Source organism: Haliaeetus albicilla, chromosome 12 (genome assembly GCF_947461875.1).
Source record: "Haliaeetus albicilla chromosome 12, bHalAlb1.1, whole genome shotgun sequence".
NCBI classification, from domain to species: Eukaryota; Metazoa; Chordata; class Aves; order Accipitriformes; family Accipitridae; genus Haliaeetus; species Haliaeetus albicilla.
In genome coordinates, this window is record NC_091494.1 from 28,667,566 (window position 1) to 28,690,460 (window position 22,895).

Consider the following 22,895-nt stretch of genomic DNA (forward strand, 5'->3'; position numbering starts at 1 on the left):
GACAGCGTTGGGCATCCCCGCTGCCCTCCTGCAGTGCGGCAGTGCCGCCCCCTCCCCACAGCCCCCTCTGCGCTCCCAGCCAGTGTGGCCCCCCCCTTGCTACCTCAGTCCCATTACCAAATAGCTGCGATGTGCTGGGTGAGGATGGGCTGGTGAGGCCAAGCCGAGGGGGTCCTCGTTGCTGCAGGGAGGCAGCCCTGGGCAGCAGCAGCACCAGGCTTTGCCCCGCAGGTTGAGGTGGGGGGGTCTCATGCTGGCAGCTGTGTGGCTCCCTGGCATCCCCCCCCTCACGTACGCAGAGCATTCAGCCACCCCTTGTGCAAAGCCCTACTGTGTTTTAGTTATTTTTTTATCTCCTCGGTTTGAAGAGTTGTTTAGCAATAATTCTAATAAATGCAAATTCTTTAGCTGCTGGCTGCCTCCTGCGGCCGGCATCCCCCCATGCTCGCACCCCGAGAGCCATGCCACCACCATGTGCCATGGGCCGGTGAGGTGTTTAATGGCTGCTGGCACCACGAGGCAGGAGGGTACATGAATCAGTGCGGGATGGGCCCCCTTCCCGGTCCTACACATCCCTGCTAGAAAGGCTTTAAAAACACTCGTAAGAAAACCGCTTATAAAAATTATTCAACTGTTCCTGAGCTGTGTCGGTGAGCTGGAAGCGGCGCTGGGTCCCCGTCCACCAGGGTGACTGCGGGGCTGGGTGGCCCCCCTTGCCCCCCTACTGCTTGCCCAGGGCCTTGTCCAGGTTGTTCTTGATGGCGTCCAGGAAGTCGGTGGTGTTCACAAAGTGCTCGTTGAGCTTCACACTGCGGGGACACAGAGAAGGGCTGGAGGGGTCCCGCAGCCAGGGGGGAGTCCCTGCCCACCCCCCACCGCAGACAGCCCGGCTGGGAGGGGCAGAGCCGGGGTGGGCAGCACAGCCTGGCCGCAGGCATGGCCCGACCCTGCAGGCTGTAAATAGATGCCCTGAGTCCCCAGGGACCATCTGGAGGCCAGCAGCCACCCCACATGGCCAGCCTGCCTTCGTGGCAGGCGGCTGCCCCACACCGCTCCGCCCCGTGAGCCACACGTACTTGGCGAGACCGTGGATGCAGCCGGCGAGGTCCTTCGTCATCGTCCCGCTCTCCACGGTTTCGACGCAGACCTTCTCCAGCGTCTGAGCAAACCTGGGGATGGCAGCATGACACACAGCTCCGCTGAAGCCAGCACCCCTCTGCCGTGGACCCCACCATGGCTGGGACCGGGATGGTTGGCACCAGGGTGGCTGCTGGCAGCGTCCCCCACCCCGGGGTGCCCCCACACCACCCTGCTTACTTGATCAGGTCCGGGTTACTGTCCAGCTTGCCCCGGTGCTCCAGGCCACGCGTCCAGGCAAAGATGCTGGCGATGGGGTTCGTGCTGGTGGGTCGCCCCTGTGTGGAGAGCATGCTCAGCAGCCCGGCATGGGCAGCATGCCACAGGCAAGCCAGTGCAGGCAGCTCGCTGCAGGCAGAGCGCACCCACCTTCTGGTGCTCCCGGTAGTGGCGGGTGACAGTGCCATGGGCTGCCTCGGCCTCAATGGTCTTCCCATCCGGACACACCAGGACAGAGGTCATCAGCCCCAGTGAGCCAAAGCCTGCGGCAGGACGGGGGTCAGGGTGGCTCCAGAAGGGCGACCACACACAGCCCACCCCATGCCGCCCCACACCACCCCAACCTGTCCTACACCACCTCCTCCCACTGCTTCACCTTGGGCCAGGATGTCTGATTGGACATCCCCGTCGTAGTTCTTGCACGCCCAGACAAATCCTCCGGAGGACTTCAGCACCTGGGCAACCATGTCGTCGATAAGCCGGTGCTCGTACCAGATCTTCAGCTTGTCGAACTCTGTCTTATAGTGCCTAGGAGCCCAGGGCAGGCGTCAGCCATGCCTGGCCGTGCCCACCCCAGGCTGGGTCCCACAGCCAAGCCCTGGGCAACAGCCCCCTCCTCGGAGCAGTCAGCCCCCTCGGGACAGCTCTCGCCCCTCAGCAGCCTGAGCTCCTCCAAGTCCGTACTTATCAAAGATCTCCTGGAAGATGTCTTTGAAGCGCCCGTCGTAGGCCTTGAGGATGGTGTTCTTGGTGCTCATGTAGAGAGGCCACTTCTTCTGGATGGCATACTGGAAGCAGCTGTGAGCGAAGCCCGAGATGGACTGCAAGGGAAGTGCATGGACCCCCGTGGGACCCCCGTCCCGCCAGCCTCGCCCAGGTCCACCTGGATGGCAGGGCATGCCGCTCCACAGGGACCCCACCAGCTGCCCCCATCCCACCCCGTTACCTCGTCCGTGTTGTACATGCCCATGCCCACGCCGCCGCCAGGGAAGTTGTACACCTCCCACTCCTTGGCCCCGCTGCCGTCCTTCGGTGTGAAGACCATCTTGAACGTCCCGGACTTGCCCACCACAAAGTCAGTGGCTTTGTACTGCAAGGGGCATGGCAGAGCATCACGCAGGGTCCGGCAGGAGCTGCCAGACATCCCTGTGCCGCAGGCAGCCGCCGCACGGGGCTCACCTGGTCGCCATGGGCATGCCTGCCAATGGTGATGGGCTTGGTCCAGCCGGGCACCAGGCGGGGGATGTTCTTGCAGATGATGGGCTCTCGGAAGACCGTCCCCCCCAGGATGTTTCGGATGGTGCCATTGGGGCTCTTCCACATCTTCTTCAGCTTGAACTCTGGGGTGTGCAGAGGTAAGGCTCCCGAGAGACCCCCCCCACCAGGCACAGCCCCGGCAGTCACCCCAGCCCAGCACCCAGCCCCTGCCAGCGCCCCCCCTGCTCCTCCATGCCGTGGGCTGCTGCCAGAGCCCAGCTGCTGGGCCAGCAAAGGAGAGGGACAGCTGGCACAGGCTCGTGAGTGGCACTGGGCAGAGGCCGGTCTGTCCCCAGCCCCATACCCTCAGGGTCCCCGCAGCATCCCCCGGCGGGGGGGACACCACAGTACTAAGACCAGGGCCCCCAGCCCAGGCAGCGGTGCAGCCCCCAACCCACCAGAAATCTGAGCTGGTGGGGGGGAGGCACTGCTGACTCAGAGGGGCCAGGCACACACGGGGGGCTCAGCTCCCCACGGCGCTGCTGGCACCACCCCCACTGCAGTGGGAGCTCGGCCCCTCGGCCCCTGCCCACCTTCCACCCTGGCTTCATCCGGCGTGATGGTGGCACACTTCACGGCCACGCTGTACTTCTGGGTGGCCAGCGCCGAGTCAATGGTGACCTGATCATCTGTCTTATCCCGGTGTGGCAGGCCCAGGTCAAAATACTTCAGCTGGATGTCCACGTTGGGCAGGATGAGCTGGGGGTGCCGGGAGAGCGTTGGAGGGGGGACAACAGTGCGGGGTGCCCAGGGAGCAGCACCATGCATGGCGGCACAGCCAGCCCCGGCCCCCGCCCCGGCCCCCACCCCAGCCCAGCCACAGCTGCCTGCCTGGGACAGTCCCCCCTGTCTGGGATGGTCCCCCCTCCCCGGGACCTCCTCACTTCCAGGTCCTGCCGGAAGCTGCGCTGATCTCACCACCTGCTTCCTGCAGATGGACTGACAGACAGAGGACTGACGGACAGGGAGGGCAGCACGCAGGGACTGCCTGTCCCCTCTACAACAGCCACCTGTTCCCCTGTACAGCACCCGCCAGCTCCACTTGTGCAACACCCCAGGCAGGACCCCGTTACCTTCTCCTTGATGAAGGTCCAGATAATCCGCGTCATCTCGTCTCCGTCCATCTCCACCACCGGGTTGGCCACCTTGATCCGCTTGTCAGCATCTAGGGAACGGTGGTGGGGTGTTAGGGGCGCATGCCCGGCCCCGCCGGCCCCGGCCCCACAGCTCTGCACCGTGGCGTGGGGCCAGGAGTCTTCCCGCGTCCAGCAGGGTCCCAGTGCCACCCCTGCTCTGGGCCGGGTGCAAGTCAAGGTGCAAACCCCGCTTGGGTGCAGGTTGAGGCACAAACCCTAGTGGGGTCTGGGCCAGTTCATGGTACCAACCCTGCCTGGGGCTGAGCTTGGGTGCAGGTCAGGGTGCAAAACCCCACGTGGGAGCAGGACTGGGACCAGGTGCACAGCCTTCTCAGGGCAGGACCTGGGTGCAAGCTGGGGTGCAAATCCCTGTGTGGGACCTGGACCGGGAGTAAACCCCTCTGGGTGCCAAGCCTGGCTGTGGGTCGGGCTACGAAACCCTATGTGGGGCCGGGACTAGGACCGGGACCAGAGGCAAACCCCTCTGGGGAGGGACCTGGGTGCAGCTGGGCTGCAAAACTCTACGTAGGACTGGGACCGGGACCAGGAGCAAACCCTTCTGGGGGCCAAGCCGGGCTGCAGAACTCCACGTGGGACCGGGACCAGAAACGATCCCTTCTGGGGGCCAAACCTGGCTGCAGATTGGGTGGCAAAACCCCGCATGTGACCGGGACCAGGAACAAACTCCTCCAGGGTCAAAGCGGGTACAAGCTGGGGTGCAAAACTCCACGTGGAACCAGGACCGAGAGCAAACCCTCGGGGACCAGACCCGAGTGTAAAACCTCGCGTGGGTCCGTGACCGGTAGCAAACCCAGCCCCATCCCGGAACCGGCTGTAAGCAGGGGGTACAGATTCAGTTGCAAACCACCCCCCCCCCCCCAAAAAAAAAAATCCGAGCTGGCCCAGCGTGCAAACCCCTCCGTGGGCCGGGACTGGTGCAAACCCCACTCGGGGCAGAAGCAGCCGCCCTCTCCGTACCGAAGGACACGAGGGCTTGCCCCCCCGCCCCCCCAAGGTCACCCCCCACTCACAGTGTCGGCGCTGCCCCACGGAGGCGGCAGGGAGGGGGCAGCGGGCCAAGCGGCTCAGCGCCGGGGCGGCGCGGAGGTAGCGGGCGGCCATGGCGGGGTGCGACGGGGCGGACGCGACGGGGGCGGTGGAGCGGGGACGCGGTTCGCTCCGCCCCGGGGCGGTGCATGCCCGCCCCCCCCCCGTGGGGCCCCGCGCGGGCCCCGAAGGGGCCCGCGTGGGGTCCCACGAGAGGGGGGACCCCGGGCCATTGCTTCACACCCCCCCCCCAGTCAGGCAGCACACCCCATCTGCAAAACACCCACGGGGGATGATGCCCTTCGCGGGTGGGGGGTGTACATGGCGGGAGGGTGCCCCCCCCCGGGGTGGGTGAGATGCCACTTGCTGGGTACAAGCGGTGCCAAAGCACAAGGTGACCGGCGAGCGCGGGGATCGGCTTTCACTGGGGTCCTTGGGATGAGGTGGCAAGGGCGGGCAGTCAAGCTGTTCCCCCCCACCACTGTGTGCATCCCCCCCACACACACACCGGTTCTGCTTGGTGTGGGTTGCAAGGAGCAGGTGGGTTTGCTGTGGTCCCCGTTCCTAGCAAAGGGACGTGGCCCACCCGGGCACGTCAGGGTCGGGGACACGCTGCCCGCCGAGCCCAGGGCTTGGAGCCAGCTCAGGCTTTCCCTACATAGAAGTGAGCGATCCTACACACTGCCAGCGCGTGACTCGGGGCAGCTGGACCCAGCAGGACAGGCGGCTGCGGGGAAGGGCGGCTGCAGGGAAGGGCAGCTGCCGCCATTTTCCGGGGCACCTTCGCCTCGCCTGACCCCGGCATGGCGAGGAGGGGGGTGATGCACCCCAGGGGCTCCCTGAGAACATCCACGGGAGCCAGGAGGTGTGCTGGGACGGCCAGGAGGCTGCTCAGCCCAGGGGGTTTGCTGTCCCTCTGCACGGGCCAAGCCGATGGCTTTTTTTAGCCACAGGGGACAGGCAGATCCTGCTCTGGGAGGAAAAACAGTCCTGCTGGAGCTGCCGGCCCCAGGCAGAGGGGCTGGGGGGGAGGCAGAGCCAGGCGCACTGACGTCTGCCTGGCTTTAACATTAACCAGAGCAGACGTCTGTGGGGCTGCCAGCCAGGGGGGGCCGGCACCCACCGCCCCAGGGCAATGCTGGGGTCTTGGGCGTTCCTGCTCCCACTGCCCTCTGCCCTCGCTGTGGCACCCTGTCCAGCCAGCAGCCCTGCAGCCGCATGGCCAGTGCTGCTGGGGCTGCCCCACAGCAGGGCAGTGGGCGGTGTTGCCCCCCCAGCACAGGGCCCGGGGGGGCCACCCAGCTGCGCCCGGCCACAGCGCTGCCCCCCCCCAGCTGCCCTCTTCCTGGCCCCGCGGTCAGAGCCACCCAGTGACCACGGCTCTTGCAGGGACGAGGTCACGCCAGCGCGGCGGCCATCCCCCCACGGAGCATGGGCTCCACCGGCGCTGATGAGAGCAGCCATGTGGCACCGTCCCAGGGAAGGGCTGCCTTCAAACAAAGAAGTCCATCCCTGGCCGGAGCCCAATCCACACGCCCCAGGCTGCTGCCAAACCAGCTTCCCCCAAGCGTGCCTGGCCCTGGGAGGGTCCCTGGGGACTGGCAGGGCTGGCTGCAGAGGGTCTGGGCCTCCAGGGAGTGACGTGTCCTGCGAGGGCTCTGGCCCCAGCAGGTTGGGGGCACCAAGAGCCAGAGAATGAGCAAGGACCTGGAGAGGGGGTGGTCTGTCCACACTTGTAGGCAGCCCCGTGTCTGCTCGTGGGAGGGGGGCAACAGGGAGGCCGAGGGGAGGCCATGTGCCCTGCGGGGCAATGCACTCTGTTTCCTTGTGCAAGCAGTGCTGTCCCCAAATGTGGGCCTCCCTCACTGGCACTGCTCTGAGCTGCTGGGCTGCAGGCTGGGTGGCAGGGCCTGCGGCCCCCCGTTCGACAGCAGTCTGCATCCCCCAGGGCTGCCGGGCAGCAGTGTGGGCCAGGGATGACACGGACTGTGGGGCAGGGCACAGCCTCCTACCAGTGACCCTGCACAGCACACCCTCCCCACGCCTCCCCAGGCCCAGGAGTGCACAGAGCAGGCAGCTGCCTGCAGCAGAGCCTCTGCACGTGCCAATGGCATGGCCAAGTGCTGCCTGTGCTGCACGAGGCGAGGTGGCACAGCTGCTCCAGGGACACGGTGCGACGTCAGGTGGAGCAGCCAGGCTGCCAAGGGTCTCTGTGGCCCAGGCAGGCAGATGGCAGCGCTCGGCCACGGGAGAAGGGATGGAAACTGCACGCTGCATGGCCAGGCTGGAAGGACACTTTGGGAATGGGGGTGTGGGCCCACAGCTGGCTGGCCCCGAGCCCCCTGCTTGGCCCAGCGCTGGCCAGCAGGTCAGTGCCCATGACACTGGCTCTGGGGGAAGGCTGGCACTGCTGCCACAGCTGTGCTGGCAGCTCTGCTCTGGGGCTGGGGGGGCTCCGCCTGCTGGACCCACACGCTGGAGCACAGCTGTGCGTCCTGCCCAGCTCAGCCCCGTCACACCCCCACAGCACAGTCCCTTGCCCTGCTCACCCCTCTGCATGGCTGCCTCCCACCCTGCCCACCCTGGGCCGGAGCACTGGCCAGCGCCTCCCAGGGCCATCGGCTCCTGCTGCCCAGCTCCTCCGGCACCCCAGGAGAGCGACGCGCCCACCCAGGCTCTCTGCAGACCCTGGCAGCTATGCGCACCACTGATGCCTGGCCAGCAGCCTCCAGCTTCAAGCATGTCACCGTAGGGACACCTGGAGCCATGGGCTACCCCAAACCACAGGGAGCTGAGCGTCACCACGAGATGCCGAGCCATGAGCTACCCCAAAATGCCTGGAGCCGGGTGTCACCACGAGGACCTCATGGTGACGCCTGGAGCCACGTGCACATGCACTGGGTGTCCCCGCAGCCGCTGCGCAGCAAGGACACCTCTGCTGCTGGGGCTGCCGCCCCCCTGCCCTGCAAGACCCCCCTCCCTGCAGGCTCCCACACGGGAAGGGCCCCCGGCACGGCAAATGCTGCTGCCCCCCAAAGCCATGCTCCCTGCCAGCTCCCGGGCACTGCTGGGGCCCTCACTGCACTGCGGGTGGCAGGGGGGCAGGTGGCCAGCCTTGCCTGGGGGGACCAGCATCCTCTCGTGGATGGGCCAGCACCAGCCCGGGGCCGGCATCACCCCGGCCGGCCCCTCGCCGGGACTCCCCCTCCCCCGGCGCTGAGCCAGGGCCCCCCCCCCAGCTCCCGCACCCCAGAACTGGGACTGACCGCCCCCCCCCCGCCTCGAGCAACGAGCAACCGCCCCCCCCCCGGGGGGGGGGGGGGGCGGCGGGCGAGACACCCGGAGCCGTGCCGGTGCCGGTGGCGGACCGCGAGTCGGAGCGGCGGCGGGGGCGGCCGGGCGGGGCGGCCCTTTGTTGCGAGCGGCGGGCGGAGCAGCCGGAGCCGCCCGGAGCCGCCCCGCGCCCCGCCGCGGGCGGGGACCCCGGAGCCGCCCCCGCTGCCGGCGGCTCCCGCCGCACCCGCCGCCGAGCCGGTGAGCAGCGGGCGGGGGGCGCACCGGGTACGGGGAAGGACGGGGGGGGGGGTGCGTGTGTGTGTGCAAGGGGGTGTGCGCGGGCGGCTGCGGGCGGGGGGGGTTGGGGGGGTGTGTGTGAGCACGGTGCCTGCGAGCGTTCGTGTGCAGCGAGTGTGCAGGGGTGCGCCGGGGTGTGCAGTGTGTGTGCGTGCACAGGGCCCGTGCAAGGGTCTGTGTGTGCACGTGCACGGGGCTCCCCGAGAGGGTGGCGGAGGGCCTGGGGGTGCGTGCGTGTGAGTGTGTGTGTGCCTGTGTTGCGTGTGCATGTGCGTGTGTGCTTGCAGGGTGCAGGCGCATTCGGGGTGGGTGCACGGACGGCAGCCTGCCCCGCGGTGTGGGGCTGTTCCCCGTGGGGGTGTTTTCCAGGTGTGTGTTTGCCATCCTGGGTGTGTACAACCCGTAAGCCTCCCTGCGTGTGTTTACATGTGTTACGCACAGTGCTTGGCTGAGGATACGGAAGTGCACACGCAGTGCTCTGGATGTGTGTTATGGGCTGCTCGTAAGAAGGTGTGTGTGCACACTCAGTGTCAGGTATGGGGCATGCGTGTGTGTAGCGTGTCCCGCCTGTGTGGATGTGCCCTGAGCACTCGCAGGATCCATATGTACTCTGTATCCCAGGTGTGTGGCCGCTGTGCCTGGCAATGCTGTTAGGTGCCAAAGTAGCCCTTTGGCTAGGGGACGCAGGGAGAGTTGGGGCCACATGGGCTGCGGGGTCTCCCCACTGGTCCACAGTGTCTGCTCCAGCTGGTCCTGTGGCTGCTTTTGGTGTCTGGCACCCCCTCCTCCCCCAGGCAGCACCACAACGAGAGTGCCACGGTGCTGAGGGTGAGCAGGGCCAAGGAGACTGACACTGATTTGGGCTCTGTGGGGCCAGGGATGGCTGGGAAGGGGTCACACATCCCCAAGCCAGGACCCCCCAGTTCCTACACCCCGCGGTGCAGAAGTGCCTGCGCTCAGAGCCCACCATGTCCCTGCCCTCCAAGGGGTGCTCACTGTCTGTCTTGTCTTGTGCCAGGCATGCCCGACAAGCAGTGGGGGCCCAGGGCAGCACCCCGTGTGTCCTGCGGCCTCCCGGGCAGGCAGTGTACGCGTGCAGGCAGTGTGTGTGCCGATGCATGCAGGCACTGGCACTGAGGGGAGAGGTTGGGCCATGAGGATACCCCATAGTCCTCAGAGCTGAGCCCGACGTCGCACAGGAACGTGGGGCCGGGGAGCGATGGGAGTGATAGGAGCAATGGGATGGGTGCGTTTTGCATGGTGGGCTGGGTCCAGGGCCCCCCGCAGCATGCGCTGCCCAGGGTGAAGGGGATGCTGTGGGGCAGCATGGGGCTGGCTGTGTGTCACCATCGGACAGGCACCAGCACCCCAGCTGGGAGATGCTGGCGGTGGGGTCAGAGCTGGCTGGGGGGGCATGGGGGCAACCAGGCTTCATGTGGCTGCAGGGGGGGCAGAGAGCAGGGCTGTGGCCTCATGGGAGGCCCTTGGCTTGGGCAGGGTGGCACGGCCAGTGCCCATGGGACAGGGAGGATACCCCGGGGCCCCTGGGCCCTGTGGGGAGCCCTGCAGTGACCTGCCTGGCTGGCCATGCCCCCCAGGCCCTGCACTGGGACCAGCACCGGGCTTTGCCCTCCTGTGCCACGGACTGGAGGCTGCCCCAGCCCCTGCCCCTTTCCCTCGTCCTGAGCAAGGCCTCTCTCCTGGGGCCGCTGGCTGCCGGGGTGCAGCAAAGCAGAGCAGGCGTGCCTGTGCCATACTGCTCCCTGACGCGCCGACCGTGGCTGTGCCGTGAGAGGCAGCCCAGCTCCAGCGGGACGCGCGGCGTTCTCTGAGCTGCTGGCGCTGAGCAGCTGGGTCTGGGAGCATCTGTGCGTGAATCAGCACGGCCCGGGAGCCTGCGCGGCTGCAGGTGTGCGTGCAAGCGCACTCACGCTCTGCGCGTGTGCGCGGCCGAGAGGAGGCCGCTGGTGTAAGGGGGGGGACTCGGGGGGACTGCCTGGTGTTGTCTGGCAGCCTCTAGGAGAAAGCCAAGCCGGGGGCGTGCGTGCTAGCCCCAGGAGATGTGGGTCGGGAGGAAGAGCCCGGGCGCGTAGGCTGTGTGCGAGCCGGGTGCAGGTCTCTGAGCGGGGGACGTGCCTGTGCTGCTGCCTGCGCTGCTGCCCGTGCTGGGGCAGGCTGCAGAAGGAAGGCGTGAGCACACAGGCAGCAGCAGCAGCAGCAGGGCGCACGCAGCCCCAGCCCTGCTCGTCACAGGCAGCGGCACCCAGCTCCGCAGCCGTCTTCCCAGGCACCCGCCGCCCGCGGGAACAGGGTGGCGGGTGCTGGCGTGGGAATTTGGTGCAGAAACCACCGCCCCGCCTGCCTGGTGACCCCAGGCCACAGGTTTTGGTGCTGCCTGGGCCCCGGCACCCCAAGCAGTTTCCCCATCACCAACCGCTATTGCAGGCGGAGGGCAGGCTGGGACGGCGGCACGGCCGCCACACTTGTGCGTGCAGGTACCTGCAGAGCCGCACAGGGCACGCACATGCCGGTCCGGCTGGGCGCTGCGCCTGCGCGGGTGTGCGAGCAGGGCAGGGTGCTGCAGGGTGCCCCTGGCGCTGCCCCGTGCTGGCAAGCTGCGTGGGCAGGCGGAGGAGATAAATGGGAGTTTGTCGTAAACAGGCCTGGCTGCCAGCAGCGGTGGGGAGCGCCTCGCAGCCCGCCTTTAAAGGCACAGGCTCTGGCCTCACTCCGCTGCTTGCTCGCTGCCCGGCCTGGGCCAGGGCAGCCTGCCCACCCTCCCTGCCCGCCCTGAGAGCAGCTGGCCTCCCCGTGGGGGGTTCCCTTCCCTGCGTGCCATCACACCGGGATGTTGGCATGGCACTGCCACAGCCACGCACAGGCAATAGCCGGGTGCCCAGAGTCCCCCAGAGACCCCCGGGGTGCCATCGGGAGGGCGGAACATGGCTGCAGGGGTGAGTGTCTGCTCCCACCCCAGGGCAGGGTGACGTGCCAGGCTCCGTGAGGCAGAGCCCTGTCCCGTCTGTGGCACTTCCTGGGCAAAGGGTGTTGATAAGGAGGTGGGGTGGAGCTGGCAAGGCTGTCCTCGGCCCAGGAAGGGACGTCGGCCACCAGCAACCACAGCGGGAGCAAGAAGGGAGCTGAGCCAAGGAGGGAGGCAGGGGCACCACCGGCAGTCCCAGCCCCTGGGTACCAGGTACAGCCCGAGGAGCAGGCACCATCTGGCAGTGCCAAGCGGGCAGAACATGGGAGCGTGGGTGCAGCCGTCTCGGGAGCATGGGGAGCGCTTCTCCCAGGCAGGGGGCTCGCAGAGGGCCCCACCAGTGGGATGGCGATGGCCCTGGGGCACCGGGGCTGGGGCTGGCCAAGCAGGACAGCGTGAAGCTCTGCCCCACATGGGGAGGGCAGTGGTGGGGCAGCCCCAGCCCCAGGAGAGCTGCCTGCTGCGAGGAGAGACCCTTTTCCCCCCGTTGCCATGGCAAAATAAGCAGCTGTCATTAATAACGCGTTGCCACGGCAACCGCTGGACGAGCAGGCAGTTCTCTGGGGTCTGCATGTGCTGCTGGCGGGGGGCTGTGAACTCCCCCCACTCCCTGGCTGGGGTGCAGAGCCCACCATGGGCCCAGGCAGAGGGTTGGACCCAGCGCTGCCTGCTCGATGGCAAGCCTGTGCCACCCAGCCCATGCTGCGGCCCCACCGGGACCATGCTCGTCCCGGAGCCCCTGGGGACAGGGCACTGGGGCTGGCAGGGACGTGTCCCATGTACCTGGGTGCTGCCCTGTGTGGACACCGGTACCGGCGAGCTTTGCCCCGTGGGGTGGGCTGGCACAGGAATCCTGCTGCCTGGCGGTGCTGTGTCCTGTGGGAGCCCATTGTTCCCTGAGGGAGGGCAGGGAGCGCTGAGCTGTGCTGGGGCAGAGGCCACAGCCCCCAGCAGAGACCAGAGCCCGCTGCATGCAGGGTGGCCAGATGGCCGGGGAGAGCCTCTGCAGAGAGTGGAGATGGAGCATAGCTTAAGCTGAGGGGCTGTGGGAGCAGCAGCGCTCCCCACACGGCCACGGGCACTGGCGGCAGCCTTGGGGGCCGAGCTGTCCCCAGGACAGACATCTCTGGGACAGACATCCCCAGGCCAGCCTTTCCCGGGACAGACGTCCCCGGGATCCCAGGCCAGCCGGTTCTCCCTGCTGCAGGGAGGGAAGTGTGGGTGCGGGGGAGACCCGCGGCTGCTGTTTGTGCGTCGGACAAAGCGCCGTCCCCTCCGGACGGTGACCGGCTGCCGCTGGCTGGGACTGGGCGGGCGGGCGGGAGCAGGGCACAGCCCCTGCCCCGGGCAGGGCACTGCGGGGAAGCTCGCAGCACCGGGTGCCCCACGGGACCGCGGTGCCCCGGGAGCGGGTCCCGCCGGGGCGGGGCGGGGCGGGGCGGGGCTGGGGCGGTCCCAGCGGGGAACCGGCCGCCCCCTCTTCCGAGCTGCCCGCCCCGCCCGGGGCACCGGCACGGCTCGGTACAGCCTGGCTCGGTACGGCTGGGCTGGGCTCCGCGCGTTGCCGCCCCGCCCCGTCCCGCCCCGGTGCCCGAACGGGCGGGCAGCCCCGGGGCCGGGGGCGGCGCCGGAGCCGGGCCGGGCCGAGCCGAGCTGAGCCCCTCTCTCCCCGCAGGTCTGCAGCGCCCGGGTGGCTTCGCGGGAGGCGGCGGAGGCCCCGGCCTGGCTCTGCCCGGCCCGGCCCGGCCCGGCCCGGGATGGCGGCGCGGCCGGCGCTGCCGGTCCTGGCGCACTCGGTGCTGGCGGCGGTGCTGCTCTCGGCGGCGCAGGAGCCCGTCCCGCGGGTCAGCTTGCCCTACGGTGAGTGTCCGCCGGCCCACGGTGAGTGTCTGCCCCGCGGGGCTCCGGGGACTCCCGCGGGTCTCCCCCCGCCCCGGGCCGCCTGAGCATCCCGCCCGGTCCCCCGCACACCCGCTCCCCCCCCCCCCCCCCCCCCGGGCTCCCCACGCCGCGGGACGGGGCGGCCCCGCGTGGAAACGCCTTGTGACAGCCGGCGGTGCTGAGGCTGCACAACACCTTCCCAGCCAGCCCGGCAAGCCGGGGCTCGTGTCCCGCCATGGGGCTGGGGCTGGGGCAGCCGCGCTCCCCTGGGGACGTGGGGGGATGCGGGGCAGCGGGGCCCGCCGGGCAGTGGGGCGCAGCAGTAGCGAGGGCAGAGCCCCGGGGCTGCACACACAGCAGGCGGGCAGCAAAGAGGCATGCTTCCCTGCATCAGGACCCACAGCGAGGGTGTGAGCGGGTCTGGGACACCCAGGGGTGCTCGTGTCCCCACACACAGGGCAGCGGTGGCAGCCATGTCCTGTGCAAACGTGGGATGGGCTGAGCTGGCCACAGAGGCTCTGCCTGCCTGCTCTGCTGTGCGGTTTCATCCTCGTTTGGGCAGCCAGGTACCTGCGGGCGCTCTCCCTTCTCAGCTGCATCCCTGGGGCTCTGCACAGCCCCTTGCTCTGCTGTGCCTGGCCCCAGGCTGCTCCAGGACCCACTGCAGCCCCCATCAGCAGCATGGCCCCAGCAGGGTTCAGGGCTGCACTGGGGCAGGGGCTGGGGAAGGACAGCCAAGAGGCTGCTCAGCCAGGCAGAGCCCCTCGCAAATGGGGGGTCTGGCCTGCAGACCCCTCTTGCCCTGCAGAGAGCCCCCCCAGCAACTGGTATGGGGTGGGTGAGCAGCAGGACACACTCCACAAGCAGCTTGAGCTCGGCACCGGCAGCTGCTGGGCCCAGCTCCATCGTCTGGCGCTGTGGCTGTGGCATGGTGGGGGCCGCCCACATGTGTCTGGGCTGGCTGCTCTGCCAGGAGAAGATGGCTAAATCCAGCTGCTGCAGGCCAGCGGAGCCTGTCCTGTGCTGGCTGCTGGCTGGGCAGCCAGGGAGGGTGCAGTGGTTTGGGCCGGGCCAGCTCTGGCAGAGAGGCGCAGGCAGCTGGGAGCACTCCCTGGCTCAGCATGCTGCGGTTCGTCGGTGTGGACGTGGCCCCGCCACGTGCTCCCGTGACTGCCGGCCATGGTTGTGGTGGCACCAGCAAATCTGGGACCCGCCAAGCTGGACGGGAGGCCCAGGAGCCAGTAGGACAGCCCAGCTCGGCGTCATGCCATGCTGTGCCACACCGCGTCAAGCCGCACTGCCTGGCCCTGCCTGCACAGACCGGTTCTGGCCGAGCTCTGCCCACTTGCTGAGGCTGCTTTGGCTGCAGGGGCTGCAGCTTGCAGGCAGTACCCCGGGGGTCCCTACCTGGACACCCAGTGTTGCCACAGGGAGCCGGGCAGGGGGGACGGGCCGGCTGCTCTGCTGATGGCAGCGTGCGCCCAGTGGTGCCTCCTTGGGAGCATGGCCGCATGGGGCTTGTGGTTGGTGGGAGGGAGGAGCTGGCGAGCTGCTCCCCTGGAAGCGCTGGATGTGCCTCCAGCAGGTTTGTCTGGAAGAAGCAGGTCTTGTCCTAACAGGTCCCCTGGCAGCCAGCACCAGCTCCTGCAGCTCCCTGGGCTAGGACAGCTCTGTGGGGTACAGGGGCTCCCGCTGCCCCTCTGCTGCCTGCACTGGGCTCTGCCCACCGCGGGTGTCATGACCCTGGTGCTGGGACACAGGACCCCTGGCAGGAGGATGCCCTGGGGGGGGCAGCATCCCTCCCTCTGTGCTGCTGCAGGAGAGCAGGGGTGGGTGCTGGGCCAGGGGCCAGCTGAGCCCCTGGGGACGGGGGAGATGCAGCCCACCCCGTCCAGTGGTAGCTGGGGCTCATGGAGCGAACGGGGAGGGGAAGAGGAGCAGGGTCCGGCACCACAGCACCTTGAGCCCTCACGGTGGCTTGCACCGAGTGGGGGCTCACAGGAGCCCCGGGGCCATCCTGGCAGGGATCCGGGAGTGGGCAGGGGGTTGGGGAAGGTCGGGGCGTCCCTGGGGCGCAGGGTGTCAGGGGTGAGGGAGTTGGCAGTGTGAGTCAACCCGACGTGTCCCGCTGACACAGCCGGGCCATCTGATTCAGAGCGGCTGCGGGAGAGGAAGGGCTTCCGGGGCCAGGCCACCCACGCGGGACGGGTGCGCGGGCGCTCTGTGACTCAGCCTGCAGCCTCTGCCCTGGCGGCCAGCACGGGCAGCCACTCGGGCCGCCCCATGAGCCAGGGTGGGCAGCTGGTCCCGGCACCCATCTCTCCCTGCCCCAAGCTCAGGGTCCCCACGGGGCTGGGCTGGGCCACCCACGCCGCAGGGCTGAGCCCCAGGGGGCTGTGCGCGGCCAGGCGAGTGCAGACCTGGCTGTGGTGCCCAGTGCTGGGCAGGGCTGTTGTGACAGGGCCGGGACAAGGCAGTGGCATCCCGGCAGTGGCTTGTGCTCACAGCAGCGGGGGTGCTGCCCTTGGGCGCTATCGCGGCTGTGCACGGTTCACTGCGGTGCAGTGCTGCGTGTGTCTGACTGCGTGGGGAGAGCCGGATCCAGCCCTGGCAGCTCCTGTGGGCAGCTTGGCCAAGGTGCGAGGCTGGGACAGTGGTGCTGAGCAGAGGGGCCAGGAGCGAGCTGTGGCGCGGGGGCCCCGGGGGGTCGGGTGCTGACCCGCGTGGACTGCGCGAGGCTGATGCCTGTCGCTCTGCCTCCCCAGACTCGGCTGAGCGGGTTGTGCAGCGGTTCGAGGTGCCCGGCGTGTCCAACTACACGGCCCTGCTACTGAGCCCGGATGGTGGCACCCTCTACTTGGGGGCGCGTGAGCTGCTCATTGCCGTCAACACCAGCCATTTCCAGCCCGGGGCACCAGCTCGCAGGGTGAGCCCGCGGATGGGGGCCGAGCCCCATGCAGGACCACAGAGCCCCTGGGGCTGGGCTGCCCTCGGGGAGGGAAGGGGGCACCTAGCCAGCTCTGGTGCAGGGGTTCCCCTCCCCAGCAGCATCTGGGCTCTGTGTAAGCTGCCACACATTCGGGAGCCGCTCAGGACAGTGTGGAGGCAGGTGTCCCGGCCATCCCAGGCAGCAGGGTGCTTGGCCCCAGTCAGTGGCTGCCTCACCAGTGTGATTGAGGTGGGGAGGACATTGATGCTGGGGGCGAGCTCTGCCAGCCCAAGGCAGGTGGTGTGTGGGGACCAGCCGGTGATGGGGGGCTCCCAGTGACTGTCCCCTCTCTGCAGCTGCCGTGGAGTGCTGATGATGAGAAGAAGAGGCAGTGCGTGTTCAAGGGCAAGGACCCCCAGGTGAGCCCTGCTGCTGGTGGGCGTCTGGGGGCTGCAGCAGGAGTGGGCAGTGCCCCGTGCTGGGGTGGACACGGGCAGGAGGGCTGAGCCAGGTCCTCTCGCCCCTGCAGAGAGACTGTCACAACTACATCAAGATGCTGCTGCAGCTGAACAGCACCCACCTCTACACCTGTGGGACCTGTGCCTTCAGCCCGGCCTGCGCCTACATCGTGAGCACGGGGAGTGGGGACGGGGTCCAGGGGTCCCGCTGGGGATGCGGCTCCTCCTCCGCCATCGGGGCCCTGCAGTGGGGGTCCTGGGTGCTGGGACGGGCGCTAGCGGTGCTGCCAGCTCACAGCCCGGTCCCATTGCAGAATGTGCAGCACTTCAGCCTGGAGCGGGACGTGTCGGGGAAGGTGCTGCTGGAGGACGGGAAGGGACGTTGCCCCTTTGACCCCGAGTACCGGTCCACAGCCGTCATGGTCGGTAAGGCACGCCGCTGTGGGACCCTCGCCCTCTCTGCAGCCGGGCTGAACTGGGGCCAGGCCAGCATGGACCCCAGCGGGGGAGCAGAGCTGTGCCGGGTGGCGTGTGCTGGGTCCCAGCAGGAGTGTCTCTTTGGCAGACGGCGAGCTCTACGCCGGGACTGTCAGCAACTTCCAGGGCAATGAGCCGACCATCTACCGCAGCCAGGAGAGCCGCATTGCCCTCAAGACAGAGAACTCCCTCAACTGGCTGCAGGGTAAGAGCTGTGGCTGACATGGCGGGTCGGGGTCCCCATCCCCCTCAATGGGGGAGGCGTGGGGATGGGGGGGCCAGCCCCGGCAGCGGGGCGATGCTCAGGGTGCCTGTGTCCCCAGACCCAGTCTTCGTGGGCTCAGCCTACCTGCGGGAGAGCCTGCCTGCCGGCAACCCTGAAGGCGATGATGACAAGGTCTACTTCTTCTTCAGCGAGACGGGCAAGGAGTTCGACTACTTTGAGAACACCATCGTCTCCCGCATCGCGCGTGTGTGCAAGGTGGGCACGGGGCGGGGGGGTGTGCGTGGGGGGTTGTGCTCAGGATGTCATTCACCACTGGGGTGGGGGGGATGTGGGCCCACCCTGCACGTCTACATCCCCAGGTTCCTGGACACCCCAGCGCCTGTGGGAGACCCCTCTGGGGCAGTTAAGGCTCTGAAGTGCCCGCCCCGGGGCTGTGGCTCGAGCCTGCTGCTCCTGCCAGCCCCATTGGTGGCGGCAACCCTTCCCCATCTCCTCTGCCCCTTGGCAGAGGGGACACAAGCCCTGTCCTCCTCTCAGGTCGTGTTTCCCTTCCCCTGGGCGCCTCAGACACTGCTTGGCTTGTGCCTCCCCAACACCGGGGCTGCTCCACTGGGGCCTTGGCACTGCTGCATGGATGGACAGACCCCTGCTCCGCTCACCCAGCCCCGTGGGGCTCCCCACTGCTGGGCGGCCATAGCATCGTGCCCTGACCCACTGTGTCATGCAGGGGGACCAGGGAGGGGAGCGCGTGCTGCAGCGGCGATGGACGACCTTCCTGAAGGCACAGCTGCTCTGCTCGCACCCCGAGGACGGCTTCCCCTTCAACGTGCTGCAGGATGTCTTCGTGCTCACGCCAGGGGAGCTGCGCTGGAGGGAGACGCTATTCTATGGGGTCTTCACCTCGCAGTGGTGAGTGGCAGGTGGGGGACCCGGGAGAGCACTCTGTGGTGCCGTGGGGTGGTCATGGAGGTGCGGGCCACGCTCAGGTTCCTGGGGTGGTGCAGGGGACTCGGCGGAGCCAGGGTGCCTGATCTTGCCATGGGCTTTGCCTCTCCCCTGCCAGGAACAAGGGTGGCCTGGGCAGCTCGGCCGTGTGCGCCTTCCCCATGCGCAGCGTGCAGCGAGCCTTCGGCGGGCTCTACAAGGAGGTGAACCGCGAGACACAGCAGTGGTACACGGACACCGGCCCCGTGCCGGAGCCCCGACCAGGCATGGTAGGTGCCTCCTCGGTACTTGCCCGAGTGCAGGATGTGGGGCAGCCCCTCACAGTCACCCAGTCCCGCCGGCTACCACAGCACAGCCACCCACCCGCCCACTGCCCCGTGCCCTGGCCAAGCTCCTTCCTCTTTCCCCAGTGCATCACCAGCCACACGCGGCACCTGAAGATCAACTCATCCCTCCAGATGCCAGACCGAGTGCTGAACTTCATCAAGGACCACTTCCTGATGGACAGCCCCGTGCGCAGCCAGCCGCTGCTGCTGCAGAGCCGCCTGCGGTACCAGCAGATCGGCGTCCACCGCGCACAGGGCCTCCACAGCACCTACGACATCCTCTTCCTGGGCACAGGTGGGTGCAGCTGCGGGCTGCCGATGGGGCGGGTACTGGTGTGCTGTGTACCCCCGGCCCCATTTAGCACAGCCCTTGTGTTTGCAGATGATGGACGGTTGCACAAGGCTGTGCGCGTGAACCACGGGGTGCACATCATCGAGGAGATCCGCCTCTTCCCCGCTGGCCAGCCCGTTCTCCAGCTGCTGCTGGACCAGGACCAGGCAGGAGCTGGGCACAGGCGCACTGGGGCTGGGGCAAGGCGGGGGGATGCTGTGGGCTCAGCCTGCATTGGGCAGGTCTTGTTCGTGGGCTGGGGGCCAGGGAGCCTGGGAGGGCAGAGCTGTGCAGGGGCTGACCCTGCTGCATGGCTCTGGGGCTGTGGCTGCCCGCTGACCCCGCTGTGCCTCCTCCCATAGGGCCTGGTCTATGCAGCCACCTACACGGCGGTGGCTCAGGTGCCCTTCGCCAACTGCAGCCTGTACCGCAGCTGCGGCGAGTGCGTGCTGGCGCGGGACCCCTTCTGTGCCTGGAGCCGGGGTGCCTGCCGCAAGACCAGCCTGCACCCCCCAGCGCACCCCCAGTAAGTGCTGCACCCCCTCTCCATCCCCCTGCCCACCACAGCGCCCTACAGCACCCCGCTGCCCTGACCCCTCTCTGTCCCCAGGCTCTGGGCACAGGACATCGAGGACGCTGACACGGAGCGGCTCTGCCAGCTGGCCAACACCTCCCAGCCCCGGCCCCGTGTCCTCCTGCCCCCAGGTGAGCTCCTGCAGGTGCTGCCATGCCAGCCCAGGGTGTCCTGGGGGCTGCCACAAGCCCCAGGCTCCTGCTCGGCACCCCCCATCACCCTCGCACCTACCGCTGGGGTCCCCACAGCCTCGCTGACTTCCCCATGGGTTGTCTCTCTGCAGTCTCGGGCACCTCATGCCAGCGGATCCAGCTGCCGCCCAATGCGGTACGGCCGCTGCCGTGCCGGCTGCTCTCCAACCTGGCCTCGCGGCGCTGGCTGCACGATGGGGCGCCCGTCAATGCCTCCTACCTGGTGCTGCCCGATGGGGCCCTCATCCTGGTGGGCAGCCCCGAGCGGGCAGGTACCTATGAGTGCTGGTCGCTGGAGGAGGGCTTCCGCAAGCTGATGGCCAGCTACTGTGTGAGTGTGCAGGAGCCAGCCCGTGGGCTGCCGGACCCCAACAGGAAGGTGGCTGCTGGCCGGGACGCCCTGGAGACTGTCAGCACGTCCCGGAGCACCTCAGCGGTGGGCAGTGCTGCAGCCCGGTTGGACGGCAAGACCTACTGGACTGAGTTCCTGGTGATGTGCGTGCTCTTTGCCGCTGCTGTCTTTGTGCTGGCCCTCTTCCTCCTGCACCGGCACCGTGACGGCATGAAAGCCTTGCTGGAGCCCGGTGACCCTGGCCGGCACCAGAAGCCGCCCCGCAAGCCGGTGGAGAGCCTTCCCCTGAATGGCAGCAGCCTGCCCAACGCGGCGTCTGAGCACAAGGGCTACCAGGCTCTGCAGGACAACTACATCGTCAGCACCCCTGTGCATGAGCCCCCAGGCCCCCCACGCGCCTTCTCCGAGTCAGAGAAGAGGCCCCTCCACATCCGGGACAGCTTCGTGGAGGTGTCTCCCGCCTGCCAAAGACCCCGGGTGCGCCTGGGCTCCGAGATCCAGGACTCGGTGGTGTGACGGGGACAACAGCCGAGCCCTCGCCCACGACCGCCTCTGCTCTGCTGAGCCTCGCCGGACCGCAGCTCTGCAGCTGGGGTCCGTCTTGTCTGTGTGTGCATGCCTGGAGCCCGTGCCCTGCTGTGGCACCGACCCAGCCGCTGGGGCTGGCCCCACCTTGTCCCATTGGGGCTTGGCTCCTCCAGGAGGTCCCTGGGTGTCATCTTGGCTGCTCCGGCCCCGCTCCTCAGGACGGTGCTGGCAGCTCCAGGTGTGAGGGGTGCTGCATGCCTTCCAGGGACGTGCGGGACTTTTCCCCCAGCCCGGTGTTCCCGCTGCGGGGATGGACACGGTGCCCAGCTCAGGCTGCTGGTGTGGCCCCCAGCTCTGACAGCTCTGTGGGGCCGTAGCCCCCTCTATGCAGAGGGCAGGAGGGGGCAGCCGCAGCCCCCTCGCACCCCGACTCACTGTGATGTCCCACTGTGGGACCCAGAGCCACGTGTGCGACCGGGCGGTGCCGGTGCAGCAACCCCGCGGGATGTGCTGTGTGTCTGTGCTTGGTTCGTTTTTAATACGTCGAAAATGTGAATCGTGTCCCGGGGAGGGTACGGGGAGCGGCGCTCGCCCTGCACCAGGCTGGGCAGCGACTCACCCCCATGTCCCCATGTGCGTGTGCAGAAACGTTTGTGGTTTTTATATAAAGTCCAAGTGTCTCCTTTAGACATGTGTGTGCAGCTGTGGCAGGGCTGGGCACCTTCCCGGGGCCAACTGTGGCCAGGACCATCCTGGCGGCTCTGTGGAAAGGAACTGTGTCCGGCTCTCGCTGTGGTTGGGGGGAAAACCTGCCCATGGCCGGCTGCTCCTTGCCCAGGTGGGGACAGACAGGGCAGGAGGGTTGTGCTTGCGGTCAGATTTCCTGCAGTCTGCAGTGTCCCCATGTGCTTGGCCAAGCATTGGGCTGGGGCACACAGGGCCCCACAGGGCGCTGGCTGTGTACCCATGCAGTGATGCTGCCCAGGGCTGGTGCGAGAGAGTCCCTGCGACCCCGCTGTCAGGGTGTCATGCATCCATGGCAGCGAGCTCAGGCAGCACTCAGCTGTTTTGGGGCTGTACATGGAGGTGCATGCTGCGGTGGGCAGTCTGGTGGGGGCAGAGTGGCCCCCACAGTGGTGGAGGTGGGGAGGCTGCAGAGAAATGGGGTGAAGCCGTCCCAGCACCACAAGACGTGGAGGAAGGCAGAGGTGACCAGGAGGAAGAAAAGTGAGTGCCTGGGGCTGTGGCAGGCCGCTTCCCTGGGACCATGGTGTTGTGCTGCACATGGGACCCCACTGCCAGCCCAGGGCGCAGGCAGCTCCGCATCCCCATCCTGCACAGCTGCAGGCAGACCCCAGCCGCTTTGCCAGCAGGACCTGACTCCATGACAGCTGATGGCCAGGACCAGGACCTACACTATGCCACTGCTCGTGAGTCCTCATGCACCTTCATGCCTGGGAAGCATCAGCAGCACGAGCATGGGGCTGGGGGAAGCGGTGAGCTCCACACCAAGCTGGCGTGTCAGGGCAGGCTTTCCCCCAGGGACCAGCACTACCTCGCTCCCGGCTGGACCAGCACACCAAACTTCCTGCCCAGCCTGTTCTGGGACATCAAAAAAGCCACCGGAGGCGTTGGCTGGTGCTGTGCCAGCAGACACGGCCCCCGGGGCCGCAGGGGCACAGACTGTGGCGGGCAGATACCATCAGCACCGTGGGGCACCAAGCTGGAAGGGCCAGCACCGCCGGGAGCAAGGAGCCGGTACGTGAGAAAGAGCTGCGCCGGCACCCCGAGACGGCCATCAGCCGCTCCACCCCGGTGCTCCCGCAGGGTGAGCCGGACCCCAGGCACGATGCTGGCCCCACCTGGCATGTGGTGCTGCTGCAGCCCGGACATGGTCTTGCAGAGCGGCTCTGGCAGGAGGCTTGCCGGCATGGTGGGAGCGCTGCTGGGGTGGTGGGGCTGGCCAGGGGCTCGCTGCAAAGCGCAGACAGGGCTGTTGCCTGTGGCTGGCAGCGGGCCAGGCCAAAGCCTGATGGATGAACAGACACAAAGGGCTCCGGCACTGCCCGCAGCAAAGGTAGCTGCTTGCCTGCCCTGGATTTCCCTTTGTGGCTCTTGCTCGAGAGCTGAGCTCTTTGTGCTGCTGAGAACAATCCCCGGTTTTGGAGGAGGGAGGTGGCCCACGGAAAGGGCTGTCACCGAGCAGGACGTGGGACCCGTCCCCTGGAGCTGTGGCTGGCGTGCAGGCAGAGGGGCCTGGCAGGAGGCTGTGTCCCCAGCACCCCTCATGGCATGGGTCCCGCAGCACTGCCGGAGCAGCCCCCT

At 68.1% G+C, this 22,895-nt stretch overlaps 2 protein-coding genes across 5 annotated transcripts; one reads left to right on the forward strand and one right to left on the reverse strand.

Annotated features, from left to right (window-relative positions):
• Positions 1 to 331: 331 nt before the first annotated feature.
• IDH2 (isocitrate dehydrogenase (NADP(+)) 2) lies at positions 332 to 4,931 on the reverse strand. Its single transcript, XM_069798750.1, has 11 exons — positions 4,781 to 4,931; positions 3,687 to 3,778; positions 3,147 to 3,312; positions 2,536 to 2,696; positions 2,303 to 2,446; positions 2,041 to 2,177; positions 1,733 to 1,884; positions 1,507 to 1,619; positions 1,318 to 1,415; positions 1,077 to 1,169; positions 332 to 809 (listed from the first exon to the last, which is right to left on the reverse strand). Exons 1-11 carry the CDS (start codon positions 4,869 to 4,871, stop codon positions 722 to 724), a joined length of 1,335 nt encoding a protein of 444 aa, XP_069654851.1. The 5' UTR covers positions 4,872 to 4,931; the 3' UTR covers positions 332 to 721.
• A 3,284-nt stretch (positions 4,932 to 8,215) lies between these two features.
• Positions 8,216 to 21,257, forward strand: SEMA4B (semaphorin 4B). 4 transcript variants are annotated; one of them, XM_069798752.1, is made up of 15 exons: positions 8,216 to 8,330; positions 13,028 to 13,212; positions 15,999 to 16,159; positions 16,519 to 16,581; positions 16,692 to 16,790; positions 16,935 to 17,046; positions 17,186 to 17,302; positions 17,421 to 17,578; positions 18,051 to 18,232; positions 18,387 to 18,537; positions 18,679 to 18,889; positions 18,977 to 19,092; positions 19,288 to 19,451; positions 19,536 to 19,630; positions 19,783 to 21,257. In XM_069798752.1, the coding sequence occupies exons 2-15, from the start codon at positions 13,110 to 13,112 to the stop codon at positions 20,556 to 20,558; spliced, it is 2,508 nt and encodes an 835-aa protein (XP_069654853.1). In that variant the 5' UTR covers positions 8,216 to 8,330; positions 13,028 to 13,109; the 3' UTR covers positions 20,559 to 21,257. The 4 variants fall into 4 exon arrangements, with proteins under 4 accessions (XP_069654853.1, XP_069654852.1, XP_069654855.1 ...); XM_069798751.1 differs by lacking the exon at positions 8,216 to 8,330 and adding an exon at positions 11,204 to 11,323; XM_069798754.1 differs by lacking the exon at positions 8,216 to 8,330 and adding an exon at positions 11,431 to 11,565.
• Positions 21,258 to 22,895: the final 1,638 nt, after the last annotated feature.

Excerpts from the sequence above, each read along its gene's own strand:
- IDH2 (XM_069798750.1), bottom strand. The coding sequence starts at position 4,871 with ATGGCCGCCCGCTACCTCCGCGCCGCCCCGGCGCTGAGCCGCTTGGCC. Across the intron at positions 2,178-2,302 it reads GCATGTACAACACGGACGAG|TCCATCTCGGGCTTCGCTCA; the intron begins GTAACGGGGTGG and ends CTTCCCTTGCAG. Across the intron at positions 810-1,076 it reads TGCATCCACGGTCTCGCCAA|TGTGAAGCTCAACGAGCACT; the intron begins GTACGTGTGGCT and ends GTGTCCCCGCAG.
- SEMA4B (XM_069798751.1), top strand. The coding sequence starts at position 11,226 with ATGGCACTGCCACAGCCACGCACAGGCAATAGCCGGGTGCCCAGAGTC. Across the intron at positions 19,452-19,535 it reads CACCCCCCAGCGCACCCCCA|GCTCTGGGCACAGGACATCG; the intron begins GTAAGTGCTGCA and ends CTCTGTCCCCAG. Across the intron at positions 19,631-19,782 it reads CCGTGTCCTCCTGCCCCCAG|TCTCGGGCACCTCATGCCAG; the intron begins GTGAGCTCCTGC and ends GTCTCTCTGCAG.